Raw genomic sequence first — 20,881 nt, forward strand, 5'->3', positions numbered from 1 at the left:
TGAGTGAGTAAGATTTGGTTAGGTGAGAGGCAAGGGGAAAGAATTACAGGTTCAAAAAATTTTTAACAAGGTCCCACAATGTGCAAAAGGCACCAAGGAAGTTTTAGATATTGCCCCTTAGTGGAACTTATTGTCTCATTAGGGAATTAAAACATACTCTTATCAATAGTTAAGCAACAAATGCAAGATGGTGTGTTATTGAACTCTCGCAGCACTGATTGAACTTGTTTGGCCTTCTGAGAAGGGAAGATTAGTGTGGATGTTGGATATCTGTCTCCATTTATGTTTTTCCTTTTATTCTTCCCTGTGTCTCCCCTGTGCACACTTCAGCCAAATGATGTTCCCAGTTACCTGCTTCTCTTTGCAGGCCTAGACAAACCACACTGGTAATGGTACTTGTCTCAGCAGGAATAACATAAAATCCTCGGTGGTGAGAAGCTGGTTTAGCATAAAGATCCTGTTTGCTATTTGTGGTTTATTCTGTGGCCAAGATCTTTTTCTTAGGTTTTTGTCCCTTCTGTTGTCTAGTTGGTGAATATGGATGATGTATCTATTATATGTCTGATTGAAGACTTGCTTATAGACTAGATTCTTATCCCACTAATTAATTGACTTTCATTTTTGTTACCTGTACATGTTCAATCTCCAGACTGTTCACTAGTTTTCAGAATCCATTTTTTCCTTTTGATTTCTGGTAATCACTAACAGTGGACCGGAGTGAGAAAAGCCTTATTGAGATTCTCATATCTGAACTGAACCTTGAAGAATAGGTTGAATTTGATAGTGAGAAGGAGAAAAAAAAGGAGAAGACATTTTAAAAAAAGATTTTGAACAAAATTTAATTTTTCATTGATATCTTGTTTTTATATCATTTATATTTCCAAATATTTGCTTCTCCCTCTCCTACCCAGTGATCCACCATCCCTTGTAACAAAGAAGAGAGAAAAGGAGAGGAAGGGGAGACAGACAGACAGACAGACACACACACACACACACACACACACACACACAGCAAAACTAAAAATAAAAAAATTGAGCCATCAAGATGGAAATAATTGTTAAATCTCTAAGAGCAGATGAAATTTTCTGAGTATAAACACAGAACAATGTCAAAGTCTGAGGCCTGGGGAGGATGTGAGCTGGGGAATAGGAGGAAAAAAAAAGAATGTTTCATTTTGTATATCATCAAACTTTACATTTACATATCTAGTGTAAGACTACTGTAATTTTCATGCAGGAATGTGAATTATTTTTAGGAACTCTAATTTCTGAACTATAGCAAGAGTCAGATTTTGCCTATTCCATACTGATAATCAAAATAGATGATCTAGATAGGAAGAGCATCTTTCCAAAGTTGTTTACTAGAGATATAAACCAATTCAATTCAATAGGCATTTATTAAACAACACACAGTTAGTTCCTGGGGCTACAAAACAAAATGTAAAATAGTTTTTGTACTCAGAGAATTTGTACTCCACTAGACTATACCTATATTAGGAATGAAGAAGTCTTCTCCACTGAAAGATGGTAGATTGTGAGGGGCAAAAAAGGTTATAGAGTGAGGTTCAGTCACTTTTTAGTATACTGAGGAATACAGGAACAGAAGTCTCATAGATCATTTTTCTTCATAGATAGAAGTCTGGCCATACCAGACCTATTGTATTTTAGAAACTACTCCCTCTGTTTACCAAGAAAACCTTGGAACACCTCTGTTGTGGAATCATATTCTCTCATGACCTGCAGGGCTATTATTATAGCTCTCTTTTCAAGGACTAGTCTTTGGATGATTGCCGATATGCTACTTACTGTCAATCTGTCCTGAGGCAGCATGGAGCTCCGTGTCTACCAAGCAGTTTATATTGTGATTCTGTGTATTCCCTGCCAGGTCTTTATATTGAAGACAAGGGAGTGGTGTGTAAAAATAACATATTTTCGACTTGACATGTTAAGGCAGGAGTGGAGACAATTAAAAGCTGACCTTCAGTTTAGTCATCTCCCCAGAGAACTATATTTTGAGAGCTTTTGTTCTGTAGAGATAATCAATTCACAAATGATTTCAAGATTGTTTGGAGGGAATTATTAAATTAGACATAAACCTCATGTGACCAACCAGTTTGGATGCCAAAAGAATTTACAATGTGGTGACCAGTGTGGTAATGACTTGTATCATGAGGATGGAGGAGGGAGAAATTATGAGAACAGTTTGCTATACAAATTAAATGACTGTAAAAAAGGCACATTTTGATTTGAAAAAAAGTAGGATGTGTGTTCTGTTAAAATACCTAATGGGTATACTCTGATCTTGACTCGCTGTCTGACCTTAAGGAAGTCACTAATCATTCTGAGGTATATATATAGGTATACTCAAGGCAACAGTGGTATATTGGTATATTGGCAATGAATCTGGAAGTCAAAATTAGTCAGGATTAGAGAACTGTTTCCTGTATTCTGAAAGACAAAATACAAAATCCTCTGCTGCTTTTGAAACTCTTTGTAACCTCTCCCCTTCCTACCTTTCTCATCTTCCTCCTAGCCTACTTCCTCTAATCTTTCCTCCTCTAGTCTACTTTATCTTACTGGCTTCTTTTGTTGCCCCTCACACACAACACTCCATTTCCCAAATCTAAGAATTTCCTCTGACTGTTCCCAGTGTTTGAACCTATCTTCCTTTACACCTCATCCTCTAGGCTTTCCCAGCTTCTTTCAAGTCTCAGCCAAAGTTCTGTCTTCTTTAAGATTCCATCTCCAGACACATTGCCTATCCCTTATACCTGAAAGTTCCTCTGACTCCTGGCTTCTTTCCCTTTTGTCAAGCATCAGTGAAGCCCAACCTTTAATAAGAAGCCCTTTTGTGTCCTCCTTCATGTTAATGCTTTTCCTCTGAGATTTATTGTTGTTCAGGCATTTTCAGTAATGTTTGACTCTTTGTGATGCCATTTGGGTTTTATTTTGGCCAAGAAACCTGAGGGCTTTGCCATGTCTTTCTCTAGTTCATTTTATAGAAAAGGAAACTGAGGCAAATAGGGTTAGGTGAATTGCTGAGAGTCTCACAGCTAGTGTCTGAGGTAAAATTTGAATTCAGGTCTTCTCAATTCTGGTCTCTATCCATTGAGCTATCTAGCTGCTTTTCCCTCTGAGGTTATCTGGTACATAGCTGTTTGCATAGTGTCATCTTCCATTAGATTGTGAGTTCCTTGAGGGCAGGGATTATTTTGCCTTTCTTTGTAATTTAGTAATTAATAGGCAAGTCATTTTATGTCTCTTAGCCTCCATTTCACATCTGTAAAATGATTGATAGTCTTTACACTATTTCCCAATGTCCAGTATGTTGAAGAAAGGGTTTTGTAAGACAAAGCACTGACTATCTGTCTAATTTGCATAACATAACAAATTTTAAAGTCAAAGAGTGTGTGAATTGTGCTGTTGGGGCCAGCTTCAGTTGTATTTCAGGAAAGAATCATAACAAAAGTACTGAATATTTTCTTTTAGTTCTAATTCTCTGCACTCCTACCTGTCAATTATAGTTTCACTTGTTCCCTCAACCTTCAGGCATTTACATACAAGGTTGAGTTCACAGGGAAAATGGCTCAGAAATTATGGGTGTAATTTACCCCTTTAGACATCAGATAACACATCTGTAAAGCATTATGTGAAATCTGCTTTTGAAAACCATGAAGACAAAAAAAATGCTTTTAAAATAAAACTTTTTTTTTCTCTTTTAGGTGGATCTGGAGCCAGAGGGGAAAGTTTTTGTGGTCATAACTCTTACAGGAAGTTTTACTGAAGGTAAGGGCAACATTTTTGCAGATTTTCAGCATATATATCTTCACATTTTAAACAACATCTTAGAAGACACACATGTACAAAACAATTTACAAAATGTCAACTTTTTCTCAGGAGCATTCTTTTTAAGATTTTTCCTGTCTAATATATGGTTACCTAATAATCTGTAGGTATCCTGTTTGAGAAACTAGCTAAATTCTTATTTTATGTTAATTATAATCTTCACTCAATAATACAGCTTGCTAGTTTGCACCTCTTCTGGTTTGTTGTTTTCCTGTCTTTCTTTGACTTCATAATTTGTAGTTTGCACCCACACATATCTTTAAAAAATAGTTCCTGAGGTTTCAAAACCTCAGGAATTAGCCATATAGTTTTGTTTTGGTGCTTCTGCTAAAGTCCTACCCTGAATTACTATACAGGTTAGTAAATTTAGAGCCATCCCCCCACCTCTAATCATTAGATTGTTGCTTTTTTTTTTTTACTTTTTTTGCTTTGAGATCTTGCATTGTCCAGGACCTAGAGTTAGTAAGTGTGATCTTCATTTGTTATTTTTGTTATAGTTCAGTTGTGTCTAACTCTTTGTGGCCCCATTTGGGGTTTTTCTTGACAAAGATACTAGAATGGTTTGCATTTCCATTTCATTTTACAGGTGAGAAAACTGAGACAAATGGGGTTAAGAGAGTTGCCCAGGGTAACACAGCTAGTGTGTGAGAACAGATTTGAACTAAGGAAATGAAACTTCCTGACACTCTATCCACTGGGAAACCTGGCTGCTTCAATAGTACATAGTAATATAGAGTCTAATTTTATAGTGCATTGTTGCTAGAACCCTCTTATTGTGAGCCCAGAACATACTTATTTAGCCAAGAATTCTCAAAATGAAGAGAGTGTTGTGAATATGGAACATGAATATTAGGAGTATAGAACATGGAAAGACCATTTTACATAAAATTGAAAAGGAACAGATTAAATGGAGGCTTAAATGTTGGATTTTACTTGATTTTTATAGGTTATAACCTATGAAGTAACTTCTTTTCCATTTTAAAGCTTCTAATAAGTTAAACTATATCTTATAATAGTTTTATCTTTCATATTACTGTCCTGGAATAACTGTCTTTATCATTTATTCAACAAATATTGATGAATTTCTACTTAATACAAGATGAGCAAGACATGGTGTTCTTATCTTATTCAGTCATTTTTCAGTCATGTCTGACTCTTCATGGGGTCTTCATGACCCCATTGCAAATTAGCAAACTTTAGGCCATCCTCCCACCTTTTCTGGCAAAAAATACTTGAGTGGTTTGCCATCTCATTCTCCAGCTCATTTTACAAATAATAAAACTGAGGTAAACAGAGTTTAGTGACTTGTCCAGGGTTTCATAGCTTGTAAGTGTCTGAGGTAAGATTTGAAGTCAGGAAGATGAATCTTCCTGACTCCTGACCCTATCCACTGTGCCACTTGGCTTCTCCATAAGACATGGTACCTATCCTCAAAGAGGGCAAAGCAAAGAGGTAGCATGTATTGATGGATTGAGAGCCAGCCCCAGAATCAGGAAGACTTGGATTCGAGTTCTGCTTCTAACATATATTGTCAGCATTATCCTAGTCTCAGGGTCTCAGGCAACTCTCCAAACTATAATTTGTAGAACAATTGCCAGTCTGCATTTGTGTAAGACTTTTCCTCATCGAAATCTCATTGTACCAATAAGATACGAGAGAGAGAGAGAGAGAGAGAGAGAGAGAGAGAGAGAGAGAGAGAGAGAGAGAAAGTAAGAGTAGCTCTGAAGAAATCCAAATGGGAAATTTATGCAACCTCTGCCCCCAATTATAAATCTAGTAGAAAATAAAATTATTATTACACACATCTGTAATAACAACATTTAAGGCTTACACATGTGATCTCATTTGAGCCTCAAAAAACAACTCTGCAAAATTGGTACGATTCTCATTTTACCTATAAAAAAATGGAGACTGAAAGAAGTTAAGGACTTAATCAAGGTCATACAATTACTAAGGGTCAGAGGCAGAGTTTGAACTTAGGTCTTCTTGGGTCTGAGTTTAGTACTCTATTCACTGTATTACCTAGCTACCCCCATTAAAACAAGTAAAATTCTTATTAACTGATATAAGTAAGTATAATACATGGTTGCATATACTAGGGCAAAGGGATAGAGATGAGAAAATAGGAGAAAAGAGAGATCTTCAGCTAGAGGAATGGCTTCTTGAAAGTAGTGGTATATGAAGTGAATCTTAAAGTAATTAAACAAGAATTTCTTTAGTTCCCGCTATGGGAAAATCCCAGTGTTTGGTCCTCTAGCCACAGAGATAAAAGAGTATTTTGCCCCAGAAAAGCTTGTATGCTTCTGGATGCGAGAGAATATTAGCCGCTAGGGAAATCAAGAAAGGATTCTGGAGGTGGAGTGTAAGCTGACTCTTGAAGGAAGAAGCTAAGAATCCCAATAGAGTCATGAAGAGAAACTATTTTAGATGTGAGGGACAGTCTGTGAAAAGGCATGGAGAATTGGAAGTAGGATGAGATTTCATTTTTCAGTTTTGTCTTGACTATGGTCTTCTGTGTTTGTTTTTGGTTAAAAATACTGGGGTAATTTGCCATTTTCTTCCCCAGCTTATTGTACAGATGAGGAAACTGAGGCAAACAGGATCAAGTGACTTGCCCAGGGTCACACAGCTAGTAAAGTGTCTGAAGCCATATTTGAACTTAGAGTGATGGATTTTCTTGACTCCAGGCCTAGCACTCTATCCCACCCATGACACTTAGCTGCCTCTTGATGAGAGGGGTGCATAAAAAAGATGCAAAATCTTGGAAATTTCAAAGGAGGAAGTTGGCACTCCTATATCTATTGCCTTTATTGGTAGTATGAAATAAATTGGAGTCAAAATTAATTGGGGAAGAAGCTTTCACCAACTCCTGAGCCAACTAATTTCAGAATTGGACAGAAATTCACAGTTCATTTATATAACTGGGTCCTGAACATAAATCTCTACATGGCTTTGCCAAATGGTCATCTACTTCTTCCTGAAGTAGCTGGCCATTTTATTTGGGGGCAGCTCTAATTGTGAGGTAAATTTATCTTGTGATGAGCTTAAATCTGCCTTCCTGAAATTATTACTCGTTGTTATTCTCTTCTGAGTAGGTGGAGGAGGAGAGGTCGAGCAGAAAAAATGTAATATCTTTTCATCCCATTATCTCTGCAGATACTGGGAAATCGTTAGCATATTTTCCCATAGTCTTCAGTTTAAACATCCCTAGTTTCTTTTTCTGTCCCTTGTATTTCTAGTCCCCTCACAATTCAGGTTTCTCTTATCTGGGCATTCTCAAGTTTTTCAATGTCTTTCATAAATTTGGCTTCCAGGACTGAACAAAAGAGGTCTGTACCAATCTATAGTCCTTTTATTGTGGGATTACAACCCTTTTTTTGCTCTAGATACTGTGCTTCTCTTATGCAGCCTGAGATTATGGCAATCTGGGCACTTGGCATGTGTGTGTATGTGTGTGTGTGTGTGTTTGGGCTGCCATTTGGTCCTGTTAAAATATCCACATCTTTTTAAACATATCCTGTTGTCTATCCATGCTTTCCTAATTGAATTAAAAAAAAATCCCAAGTATAAGACTTCATATTTATCCCTATTAAATTTTGTCTTATTAATCTCCTAATTTGTTGTGTGAGTTTGTTTTTTATTCTTACTGTTACCTAGCATATTAGCAATGCCTCCCAAATTTATCTTATTTGCAAATTTGATATGTATGTCATATGTACCTTCATCTAAATCAGTCAGCAGAAGGCTGGACCACTATACTAGAGACCTTCTTTCCTAGTGATATCTGTGCATTAACTGTAGCTGCAATATAATCAACTCTTTTCCAGGACTTGTTTGATTGAAATTGTGAATTAGGCAAAGTGCACTTTTGGAAACTGTCTGTCTTTTGTCCTTTTTATCTCTCTCCCCCCAACCACTTCCTGTACTGTATAATGTCAGAATTTCACCATCTTCATACAATGAGAGACTTTTTGACAAGGAAGGAGTGGCCCTAGTAAACTCATTCCTACCACAGTGCTGGTGACAAATGATGGGTTAAAAAGGAAGTATATACCTTTTAGGAGTATTCAAGTGAAACTCCAAGACAAAAGGACAAGGGCTAGGCAAATGGGATTAAGTGACTTTCCCAGGATCACATAGTTAGGAAGTATCTAAAATGAGATTTGAACCCAGGTCCTCCTGATTCCAGATCTGTTGTTAGATCCACCATGCCATCTAACTACTCCAGGAGTATTCAATTTAAGGGAACAAAACAGTGCTTAGAGAAGGGACTGATTAGTCCCCAAGAATGGTAAAATATCAGGCTCTCTGGGACCTGGACGGAGCAAGAACTTGAGCTAGGATGGTGCCTCTTGATTTGCCAACATGATTTAATATTTATGTTTAATATCTCTAAGACTGACTCTGATGCTTCTCTTTAATGTATATGTATAAATATTATTGTGCCAAACCTCCTCAGCAGTGTCTCATGCTACTGCTAATACTCAAGATGCAGTTTCTTCATTAAGTGCAGAGGGTAAAATTTGGTGGCCAAATAGTGTCCCATACAGCTGTTGATGGGACGGTGCATTTGGTGGCAGCTTCAGGGTTACTTGTGACAGCTCCAGAAGCAAACTTGGCAAGATAGTAGATTAAAATCCTGCTTAGCCTAGTACATTTTCCCAGATAATATGCAAGGTTCCATACCTATGTTTCCCCATTTCTTAATGAAAGGAAGGAAGTATACTATTTCATCTTTCCTCCATGACCAAGCTTGGTCAGTATAATTACCTAGCATTACATTTCATTTTATTGTTCATTTCAAGTGTATTTTTGCAGACTTTATATGTAATATTTTCCTGGGTCTGCTTACTCTTAAGCAGTTCTCATCTCACATTGACTATTCCATTCTCTTACATTTCTATATCATAATTAGTTTAGCTAATCAATGAGAAAACATTTTGTTTACCATAAAAGGTACTACAAAAGAATATGAATATGTATTGTATATATGTGTACATATAATATATGGCCTTTCTGTCTTTGGCCTCCTTAGGGTGTATGTCTAACATAATGGGATCAGAGACAGTATTCCTTATTCTACAAGGCCACATTCCTTTTTGTTAACATAGAATAGAATTTTGGTTCAATAGAGTTGTGAATCAATGCACACTTAATCCTGGACTACTATCAGAAACTATTGATTCCTCTTGTTTTCTACTCTTTGGGGGGGGGATAATGATTCTGAATTAGATCACAAAAATGTAAGAAATGACTAAAAATTACTTTAGAGCAAGTTGGAAAGAAATTAAAATGTCATTTAAATGCTAAACTGTGTCAGAAAAATGCCACATAACTGAGGTTTGGAATAGTTCTTCACTTTAACCCTAGATTTTCCATTTATAAATGATAGGTCAGTTGTGTCTTAATACCAAAATTTACATTAGCAAGATGATAAAGTAGTTGTTTTCTAAAAATTTTCTCATCCTAAAAACTTCAGCATAGGAAACATGCCAGAGATATAGAAGCAAGAAAATCCTTTTACTCGTTCTTCACTTATCATCCCATTCACCATTTTGGGTATTCAAACTTGTCTCTCCTAAGGCTTCTTAAGACACTTCAGCTGAAGACCTCACCTCCTACTTAACTGAAAAAAGGGAGGCTACCTGCCTCAAAGTTGCCAATCACCCTTCTGCTCCTTTTTTAACCTCCTTTTGACATCTCCTACTGTCTCCTTCATTCCCATCTCTGACCCTTCCCCTTGCCAAAACCAACTTTACATTCACCCTTTGTTGCATCTCCTCTCATCTTCTCTGGCAGTGTTACCTCCATTATCATTCCCACATTCTCTAATCTTCAGTCTTTACTGTCCCCTTTGTAGCTACCTACAAACATATCCATGCTCCCCTTTCCTCAAAACATCCTTGCTTGACCATGCCATCCTTGTTATCTGTCTTCTTTTATCTCTTTCTCTTCTCTCCTAACCTTGAAAAAAAATTTTTTTATACTTGCTTCCCCCATTTCCTCTCTTCTCAAAACTCAGCAAGCTGGCTTTTGGCACCAACATTTAACTGAAATGATTCCTCCAGAGTTAAGAATTGTCTCTTAATGGCCAAATCTAATGATCTTTTTTCATTTCTCTTCTTTCTTGACCTTTGTAGCATTAGATACTAATCACTTTCTCTCCTCTAGATTCTCATGATATTGCTATCTCTATCCTTTCCAGTCTCTTTTGCTGTGTCTTCCTCTTTTTCATGCTCTGTTTGCACATTATAGTTCTACTTTTCTTTGAATAGTTGTATCTACCAGAACTCTATTCCTTTCCATGAGAGAGGGAGATATGTTGCACAAAATATAGTACTGGGCTTGGAGCCAGGAAGATTCATCTTTATGAGTTCAAATCTGGCCTCAGACATTTACTAGTTGTGTGACTGTAGGAAATGGCAAACCACTCCAGCATTTTGCCAAGAAAACCTCAAATGGGGTCACAAAGAGTCAGACCCAACTGAAAAATGACTGAATAACAAGCAGAGATGTTAAAGTTGGCCTTTGGAATGGTGTGTGATCATCATAAAAACAGGTGATAAAGTTGGGCTTCATGACTCAGAGCATGGCATGACTTCTACCACAGAACACTGTTTTGTTCTTGAATTGAGGCACAGAAGGAAAAAGAGAAGATGGTATGTGAACTACTTGTAAGGATGAAATGAATACTAAAATTATTTTATTTTAAGCCATCATCATGGCTTCTTGGTATTGATTAAAAATGTAGAAAAGCAGAAGAAACTACAGAAGCATGAATGAGAAATAATAAAGCTAAATAAATTTTTTAAAAACCTGAGATTTACTTGGGTGGGGAGGAAACTATATTTGACATGGGCAATTTGGAGAACTAGAAAAGCAATTCTTCATTAACCAAATAATAGAGGTAATCATTATCAATTCCATGAAATTGAAACTTGTTTTTAAGAATAAAATTAGTGAAGCTAGGATAAGAAGGCAAACAGAAAAAAAATCACTGCATTAATTATCTATCATGAGTGTCTGATATCAAGATAATGTGAATATCCATGTAATACATCTGTATTTATTATTAGACCAAGAACCATTCCCCAACACATAAATGATCAAAGGATATGAACAGTTCTTAAAAGAAGATATGCAAATCATTGTGAAAAATTCTCATTAAACCAAATCTGAAGTTTTACTTAGTATCTAGCAAATTGTCAAAGATGACAAAAAGGGAAATCAATCTTTGTAGAAGCTATAGGAAGACAAGTATGTTAATGCTTTGCTGGAGCTATTTTCATGCATTAGTACCACTATGGATGAGAAGCTCTTTGTCACCAGCCTCTGCTTCTTCTGCAGCTGCCATTGCCTCCAAAGTACTGCCCACTAGCATTTTGCTATCCTAGCATCTGCCCCAGGTTTGTTTGTTCAAGTTTTCAGGTGAAAGAAAACTGCCACCACTGTGCCCTCTGTTAGAGGCAATGGGCTGATCAAAGTGAATGGTTCACCACACTAGATAATTGAACCTTGTACCTTATTGTACAAGCCTCTGGAGCTTGTCCTTTTACAAGGCAAAGAATGTTTTGCTGGCAGAAAAAACCAGAGTACATGTGAAGCCATCTGGCCCTGATTTATGCTATTTGTCAATCCATCTCCTGAGCCCTCATGACCTATTATCAGAAATATGTAGAGGAAGCCTCCAAGAAGAAATCATAGATACTTTAATCCATTATGACTGAATTCTCCTGACTTTCAGTGCTGTATTTCAAAGTTGGTGAACAGGCCCCTAGTTCCTGTTTTTGTACCACAAATCCTGCTGAGAAGGCAAATTCTAGGAATGTGGATATTTTTGCAATAAATTGAGGAAATCATCTTTTGAAGGCTTGAGGGGGAAATATTGTTGGAGTACCTTTTGTGGTAACAAATAACTGGAAACAAAATAGGCACCCATTGATTGGGCATGAATGCAATAAAATATTTTGGTGAATGTAACAGAATATTTGAGTAAAGGCATGAGTTGTGTGGTTCAAAGCACACTTAATCCTGGGCTACTATCAGAAACTACTGATTCCTCTTGCTTTCTTTCTATCCAATTTTCTACTCTTTGTGGAGTAATGACAATGAATTGAATCCTAAAAATGTAAGGAATGACTTTAAAAATTACTTTAGAGCAAGTTGGAAAGAAATTAAAATATCATATAAATGCTAAACTGGGTCAGAAAATGCCAATTAAGTGGAACTCAGAGTAGGAAAAGTTCTTTCACTTTAACCCTAGATTTCCCATTTCTAAATAACAGGTCAAGTATATCCTATTGCCAAAATTTGCTTTAAAAGTGAGGGACTGATCACATGAATTGATGCAGAGGGAAGAACCTGGAAAACAATATTCACAATGACAGAAATGTAAAAGGAAAGGAAAGAATACAAAACAGAATGCTAGGTAATTACAGTAACCAAACTTAGTCCTTTATAAGACTTGAGGTCATTCACCCTTTCCCTTATTTGTTGCAATTATTCTTTCTTCTTTCACCTTCCATAGATAGGGCAAGGAGGATAGCAATACATTGAGAATTAAATATGATATAAAACCAAATGTCATTAATTAAAAAAAGAAAAGAAAGATAAAGGAGTTACCAAGTCAGAGAAATTAAAAGACATTTTTAAAAAGCTACTGTATATTCATATATTTACATATATATGAGCATATACATATATATATATATACATATACATATAAATTAGAGAAACTTAACTCCTTTGCTTGAATTCTAAAAGCAAACTTTCAGGACCTTTGTATCATCCTTTGGAGAGAGAAAACACATAGCTTTTAAAAATTCATATATTTAGAGTAAAAAATCATGACTGAATAAAAAAGGTAAAATAAAAGAATACCACCTAAATGAAAGATGCTTTAGGTCTTTATTAAAAATGGGAAATATCTTGTACTTTAGATTATTACAATAAAATTGAAAATGAAATGCACAGGATTGTGTCTACATATATGCATACACATACACATATATGTAAACTTTTATGTTTAAAAGGAGGGGAGGATACACTGAATTCTGATGTCTGCTTTGTCTCTGAGGTAAAGAAATGAAGGTTTATAAAAAAGCAAGATTTTAATCTTTTTCTCACTGAACATTCTCACAAATGACAGCGCTTTAGCTGTCTGCTTAAATTTCCTGTGTCAACCCACCAATTTACAAATAATTAGGTTCCCTGCTAAAAGGTCAACCACATGCCCCAAATAGCAACAAATGTCTTCTAGAATTTGCTACTTTAAACCTGTAGCCTATAGTTAATTACCATAAATAATAGGCATATAATTTTTAAAGAAAAATAATTTTTTTATAAAAATTGATCTAGTCATTTCTTTCTCGAGGAAAAGATAAGTATTTTTCCCCATTCATTATCCATCTGAGGCTCTGAATGCAATAGACTAAACAGTATTTGTGGGTATCATTGCGAATTGGAGAGATCTGAAAGAAATGAATAGAAAGAGAATAAGGAGAGAGACAGAGAGAGAGAGAGAGAGAGAGAGAGAGAGAGAGAGAGAGAGAGAGAACAAAGATAATGGATAAAGAGAAAAGAAAAGCACATGTAGTGGGCAGTAAAAGAGAGATTAAACTTGTCTGCTTGACTCAAGAGGCCAGAATTAAGAGAAATAGGGTAGCACAGATGAATGATTGTTTGGAGACAGAGTGTTTAAATTCTGATTGTAGTATTTTTATTTCTTTGTGTTCCTAGGCTACTACATTTTACTTATCTGGACCTCAATTCCTTCATTTTTAAACAAGAGTGTGTTTGACTGAATGACCTCTTAGATTTTTTTCCAGCTTTAATTCTTATGAAATTGGGAATCAGATTTTAACTTGACACAATAAAGTATTGGAACTGCTCAAAATCAAAATATCTTCCTTTGTGAACTCTTGAAGGCTTCTACTTATTGGAAATCTAGTGGAGGCTGGATGACCCACTTGTTGGGCAGATTGTAGTGGGCTATCCTGCAAAATCTAGTCCAACCCCTTTATTTTACAGATGAGGAAACTTAAACAAAGAATTTCAATGACTGTTCAATAATCATTGCTTTTAAAAATTAATAACAGCTAATAGTTTTCTATTTTAAACTTGGACATAAAATCAACTTTGATAATCTAGAAAATAGCATGTTAGTACAAATATGATGGATTATTTATATATAAAATTACTTCTTTATGTATTTATACATTTAGGCTTGGGTCTAGAAGAAAATGGAAATATTGAGTTCTCCATTCCATTCTTCTCCTGTGACTTCATTTGACAGGCTACATTTTGCAAAATTTCCCTTGAGTTTCTTTTTATTATTTTCTCAAAACTACTATTCTGAAAGATGTTTGGCCTCTTCATCTCTGGATAGTGGAACAATTAACAGACATGTTGAATTCAGAGTTTGCCAACTATTAGTGCTGCTGCCCCATTCTTTACACCCAGGGTCTTCTCAATGTGGATCATAACCTAAAATATTCAAGGAACAAAAAAGACTTATGAGCCAAGTTTCAAGTGTAACAATTGCTTGGTTGGATATAGTCAGATTACATCTAATTATAACTTTGTCTAATATTTATTTTTAAGTTTCCTTTACCAAATCCCATCTTTTCTTAAGGTTCCTACAAGGAGAAGGAACTGACATGTATGTGCATGGATGTCATTTTGAGGATTGACATTAAGGTGGTGGGGTAGGAGGTATGGGGGTGCAGGCAATATTCAAGAGAAGAATGATTCAGTGATTGGTTTTGTCCCTTAACATTTAGTTTTCTTAAAAAAAAGGGGGGGAGGGGTTTCTCCCCTGGCAAGAATAGTTTTTCCACCAGTTTACCTCTTAATGATATGAATAATATATCACCTTCATTTCTTTATTTGGAGACTTTTGTCAGGATTTTAAAATAAAATAAAACATTTACTTTAGTCATGCATTGTTTGTAGTGCTCTTGGTTAGAAGGGACAGAGGTATCAATATATAAGTGACCCCCCTGTTCCCTAACCCATCTTCTTACATGTTTATTTCTATCCTTTTACTCATGTGTTCTGGCCCTCCTGGCTTATCTCTGTATCTTTGCATTATCTATTTTCCATGCTTTTAATGGAATCTCCAACTTCCTTGCAAAATGAACCTCAAGTACTGCTTCCTCATGAAGTCTTTCTTGGTCACTCCTACTTCTTGCTAGTGTACCCCCTCACCCCAAACTCATTTTGATTTCATTTTATACATTTTCTGTATGTTACTCATCTTGTATTAGAATATAAGCATTTGGAGGGAAAGAATAATTTCACTTTTGTGCTTTGTCTAATAATTATGGCAATGTCTGATGTTACTAGGAGTAAAGAGAAAGCAATCCATGCATGAAGTGTTGCATATATAGAATTGACAGGAGTTGATGCCCACTATATATGAAGTGGAAGAGTTAAAGTTAACACTGGAGGAAACTTTTTAAATAGTGGTGTCACTGAGGAAAAGAATATAGTTATAAGGAACACACTTAGGTGAAAAACACAATTGTGTTTTGGGTATATTGAGTTTTGGCTTCTGGTAGACCAACCAGGAGAAGTTTTATAAGTGGAAAGGAATAAGCATTTATATGGCATCTATTATGTGCCAGGCACCATGCTAAAGGTTTTCTTATCTCATTTGATCCTCACAACAACTTTTTGAAGTAGTTGCTATTATCCTCATTTTACAATAATGAGATAAACAGAGGTTAAGTGACTTGTCCATAGTCGTTGTTGGTTGTCTCTCGAACCGAGGATGACGATTGTCTTTGTGCGTTTTTGTGCACAAAGACACTTGTGCATGAAGATTTAAGTGGAAAAGTCGATGCACAGAGACAGTCCCACTCTCTCGGCGTTGGAAGCCTGGGTCCAGTGGCACAAAAAGTTGTTACACCTGGAGACTTCCTCAGCTGCATTGGATGGCCGTGTTGTCTTTTGTGCTCCATCATGCCCTGAGCACTCCACAGTGCCTTGCTGCATCGCCATCTCAGCCGTTGAACCTTCTTGTTGGTTTCTTCTGCCTGTTCCGCCGAAGCAGTCTTCACATGCTGGGTGAGCAAAGCCCTGGTTCACCAGGGGTCTACAACCCAATGGCTACCCTCACAAGGTTTAGCCGGCCTGTCGAAGCCGTTGCCCGGGGTGTAGCCGCTGCCACATGCTAGCAGCTACTGGGAGCCACAAGTGAGAGCTGGGTGTCAGGTGAGGGTCAGTGGCTGGAGAGCTGCCCTAGAAGAACACGACAAGCCCTCCATACCAGAGATATTACCCCTCCCTGAGCACCCCATACACCCCTTGTCCATACAGATTTGTCCATAGTCACACAGCTAGTAAGTACCTAAGGCCATATTTGAACTCAGATCTTCCAGACTCAGAACTCTATCCATTCGCTGCTTATTACAGTATAATTTTAACAAAAGGGTAAACTGAGGTATATGGCAATGCAAGTTAACATTTATTAATAGAGGAATGCTATGTGTCAATAAATAGATCAGTGTCTTGCCTCTATTCACGCCAAAGACCCCAAGCAGACACATTCCCTTTTTATAGGGTTTTAAAAAATACAAAACAGCAGAACATGTATCAAAACAGGTACAATTGAATAAAGAATTGTTAGTTATAAAACTGGGGCTCCAGAAACATGATTGGTTGGAATTTTAGTAATGGGGGCTAGCAACAACCCCCTTTTTCTGCCATTAGACAAGGCTCATTGTTGGTATCTGGGTGCAAGATAGCAGGCTAGACTTTTGGACGGCAAACTAGACATCCTTGAAGGATAGCTTGGTGACTAAAGCTATCAGGCCCAGTTCTCTTCCTTACACAGTCTCCAAGGCCAGCAAAAATTCCCTGAGGCAAGAAAATAATAGTGATAAACAGGAGAGCTGGATTTCTAAACTTAACCCATTATAGACCAACTGAATTCTGAACTAAGTTCAGAGACAAAGAACCATGACTTAAGCAGTTATAGGACAAAATCAGCTACTTATAAATAGAATCAATAAGAAAAATGCTACAAGATCAATTTTAATCTTCTTGTGCCTATAAGCATATATAGATAAAGTGTAAAGCTGAGACTATAGGCCAGCACTAGTGATCTGGAAACTATCTAAAGCTCATATTTGAAGCCATGAGGAGGAAATTAGATTGTAAAGAGAGTATATAGAGAAAAAAATATAATTTAGGATAGATTTCTTCATCTTTTCTGTATGTGTAATGGACAGTGGTGTGCAGGTAAATGTTGAAGAACTGGGTCCCCCAAAATGTAGAGCATACTTTTAATTTTAATCTGCATTATTAACATTTCCTTTATCACTTTCTTAAGTCTAGACAATACACAAAACAATAAATCAAGTCCTGATTGGTATGTTTGTCAATTTCTGTGTAAATGTACATGCAGAAAATTTAACAGTTAGCTTTCATTAAGCAGATGAAATTGATTCTCATATACGTAGGGCATGGACTCCTTTGACAGTCCAGTAAAACCTATAGAATCTTTCTATGAATTACATTTTAATGAACAAAATAAAATGCAGAGAAATACAAAGGAAAACCATTAAGGGTGAAATAAAATAATCAATTTTTTAAAATTCATGGACTTTACTTTTGGGAATATTAACATGGACAGATGGAGCAATTAGGTATTTCAGTGGATAGAGCAGACCTAGAGACAGCAGGTACCAGGTACAAATTTGACCTTCAATACTTTCTAGTTTTGTGACCTGGGCAAGTCACTTAACCCCAATTGCCTTGCCTTTAACTCTTTTCTTCATTGGAACTGATATTTATTATATGGTTCCAAGTAAGATAAGGATTTTTTTAAATTACCAGAATAGGAAGAAAAACTAGTTAAATACGGTAAGAAAAGTTAGAGGTACAGCAGAAAAACCTTTTGCTATGGAAGACAGGGAAGAGGGGAACACATCAAGAAGGATTGTGGAGTCAGCAGTATCAAATGCTACATTGAAATCATGGAAAATGAGGACTATAGAAACACCACTAGACCTGGCCATCATGAGGTCATTGAAAAACTTTAATAACAAATAAGCATTTATTTGGCACCTACTATATGTCAGTCACTTTGGGGATACAAAAAGAGGCAAAAGACAGATCCTGCACTCAAGAAGCTCACAGTCTAATGGGGAACACAACAAGCAAACAAATGAATAAACCATATAGAGCTTAACTAGGAAATAATAGAGAAAAGGCACTGGAATTAAGACTTTCTGTATGAAATGGGATTTTAGTTGGGATTTAAAGGAAGCCAATATACAGAAAGTAAGAAAGAGAACATTCCAAGCATGGGAGACAACCAAAGAAAATGCTGAGAGCTGAAAGATAGAATGTCTTCTTTGTGGAACAGTAAGAAAGCCAGTGCCACTGGATTGAATATAATGTGGTGGGGAGTAAGGTATCAGAAGATTAGAAAAGTAGGAGGCGGTTAGGTTGTGAATGGCTTTGAATGCCAAAAAGAGCATTTTGTAGCTGATCCTGAGGCATTTGGAAGCTGCTAGAGTTTTATTGGCGGTGAGGCACCATGAGGATGACATAGTCAGAACTGTACTTTAGGAAAATCATTTTGGTAGCTGAATGAAGATAGATTGAAGTGGGCAGACCCACTAGCAAGCTATTCTAATAAACCAAGCATGAGGTGATGAAGACCTACACTAGAGTGGTGGCAATGTCAGAAAAAAGGGGGTGGGGCTATTCAAGAGCTGTTTAAAGGTGAAACTGACAACATTAGTAACTTGGATATGGAGAAGGATGACAGTTTGTTAGCCTGAAGAACTGGGAGGATGATGTTGCCCTCTATTTAAATGAGAAGTTGAGATGGGTAGAGTTTAGGGGGAAAGCCAATAAGTTCAGTTTTGGACACTTTGAGAGTAAGAGGTCTACTGGTTATCCAATGTAAGACAATGTAAGGCAGTTGGAGATGTGAGATTGGAGGTCAGCAGGTTGGGGCAGGATTTGAGAATCATTAGCATAAAAATGGTATTTAAATCCATAGGAGCTGATGAAATGATATAATATAGAGGGAGAGGAGGAGAGGGCTCAGGACAGGACCCTGAGGGACACCTTTGCTTTTGAAAGTGTGTGATGGTACAGACTCCAGCACTCCAGCAAAGGAAAATAAGAATAAGTGGTCAGAGATGTAGGAGGAGAACCAGGAGAGAAAGATGTCCTAAAAACCTGGGGAAAAGAGAATATCAAAGAGAAGAACTTGATCAACAGTATTGGAAGCTGTAGAGAGGTCAAGGACAATGAAGACTGAGAAAAAAGCCACTTGATTTGGCAACTAAGAGATAAATAGCAACTTTGAGAGAGCAGTTCTAGTGGGATGATAAGATCAGAAGCTGCTAGATTGTGATGGATTAAGAAGAAAGTGGAGAGATGCATTTATTTTAGAAGGCCTTTTCAAGGGCAAAGGGCAGAAAAAGATATAGGATGATAATGAGAATGGAAGGATTAAGTGAGAGGTTTTTTTGTGTTTTCTTTTTTTTTCCCCCAGGATGGGGGAGAATGGGCATGTTTGTAGGCAGTATGGAATGATAAGAGTAGTTTCAGTTGAGTCATGAAGACAGAAACCAGATGGCACAGGTTTGAAAAGTGAGTAGGTAGAGTATAATTGGTGGCATTGATTATAAACTATTGTGGGTTTTTTGGGGTTTCTTTAAAAATTTTTTAATGTAACTGTCATTCCCGGGCATAAACATCATCTCCTCTCTCTTCAAATAAAGAGTGAAAATTAATCATAATAGATAGTATTTATTTAATACTTTAATATTTATAAAATCCCTTTACATGTGTTAACACATTTAATCTTTACAACAACCCTGTAAGATAGGTGTCATTATTATCCCTACTTTTATTAACAAAGAAACTGAGGCTAGAATAAGTTAAGTGACTTGCCCAGGATCACAGAGCTAATAAATGCCTAAGGCAGGATTTGAGGCAGGCTATTCGAGGCTCTAGCCACTGTACCACCAGCTGCCTCACTGTATCAAATATAACACAGCTGACTGCATCTGACAGCATAGACTTCATTCCATTCTCATAGTTTACTCTCTATATAGTAGAGGTTGATGAAAGATGTTAGTTTACTCTGAATGAACCAGATTTGATATTTCTACTCAAGTTTTAAAAATTACACAGACTCAAAAAAATCTCATAATTAGGAAGAGACTCAGAGACCATTTAGTTCATTGCCTACCTGAACATGAATTTCATCTTCAGTATGCCAAATAAGCAGTCAACTCCTGCCAAGGAGAAAAGCATGGTCATTTCATTAATCATAGAAAATTTAGAACAAAAAATGCCAGGTTCAGCTGAGTGATGCATGGTAGATAGAGTGCTGAGTCTGAAGCCAAGAAGATTTGTCTTACTGAGTTCAAATCTGGCCTCAGACACTTACTAGCTGTGTGACCCTGGACATGTCTTTTAACCCTGTTTCCCTTCATTTTCTTATCTGTAAAATAAACTGGAGAAGGAAAAGGCAAAGTGCTCCATTACCTCTGCCAAGAAAAATACAAATGGGGTTATATGGAGTTGGACATGACTAAAACAACTGAACACACACAGCTTAAAAAAAAAAGGAAAACATTGTTAACACATAAGAAAAAGAACAAGTGAAGTTGGAAATAAGTAAAAGTCTCACAGAACTGCACTATCTCCAAAATCATTAACTTTCACTATCAACTCTCTGACCATAGCCTTCTATTCTTTCTCCTGAGTCCATAGCTGCTTTTCTCCTTTATTAGGATCTCTGGTCCTGATGCTCCTTATGCTCCCTATCTCTGATTAAGTTTGCCCCCATAACCAGTCTTGGCCTGCAAATCTTCAACATTGGGTAATTTCCATCATCTGATTTCCACACAGCTTCTCCCAATTTTCTAAATGTAGGTAATGAAAAGCATGCTGATTTCATCCAATATAAATTTTTGCTTCATAACCTCTGTTGGATTTTCCCTTATGCTTGGCAATCCTAATAATTTATATTTTCTAGTAATGAGTTCCTACTTCATTT

At 36.6% G+C, this 20,881-nt stretch overlaps 1 protein-coding gene across 2 annotated transcripts in view; it reads left to right on the forward strand.

Moving 5' to 3' along the window:
* The window catches only part of PRKCH (protein kinase C eta), a 286,419-nt gene that overhangs the window by 78,797 nt on the left and 186,741 nt on the right, over positions 1-20,881 (forward strand). For both annotated transcript variants that reach the window (XM_001377520.5, XM_007472981.3), the window contains exon 2: positions 3,723-3,786. In XM_001377520.5, the coding sequence (XP_001377557.2) occupies positions 3,723-3,786 (64 nt within the window). The remainder of the gene's footprint in view (positions 1-3,722; positions 3,787-20,881) is intronic.

This window comes from Monodelphis domestica, chromosome 1, assembly GCF_027887165.1.
Source record: "Monodelphis domestica isolate mMonDom1 chromosome 1, mMonDom1.pri, whole genome shotgun sequence".
NCBI lineage: Eukaryota > Metazoa > Chordata > Mammalia > Didelphimorphia > Didelphidae > Monodelphis > Monodelphis domestica.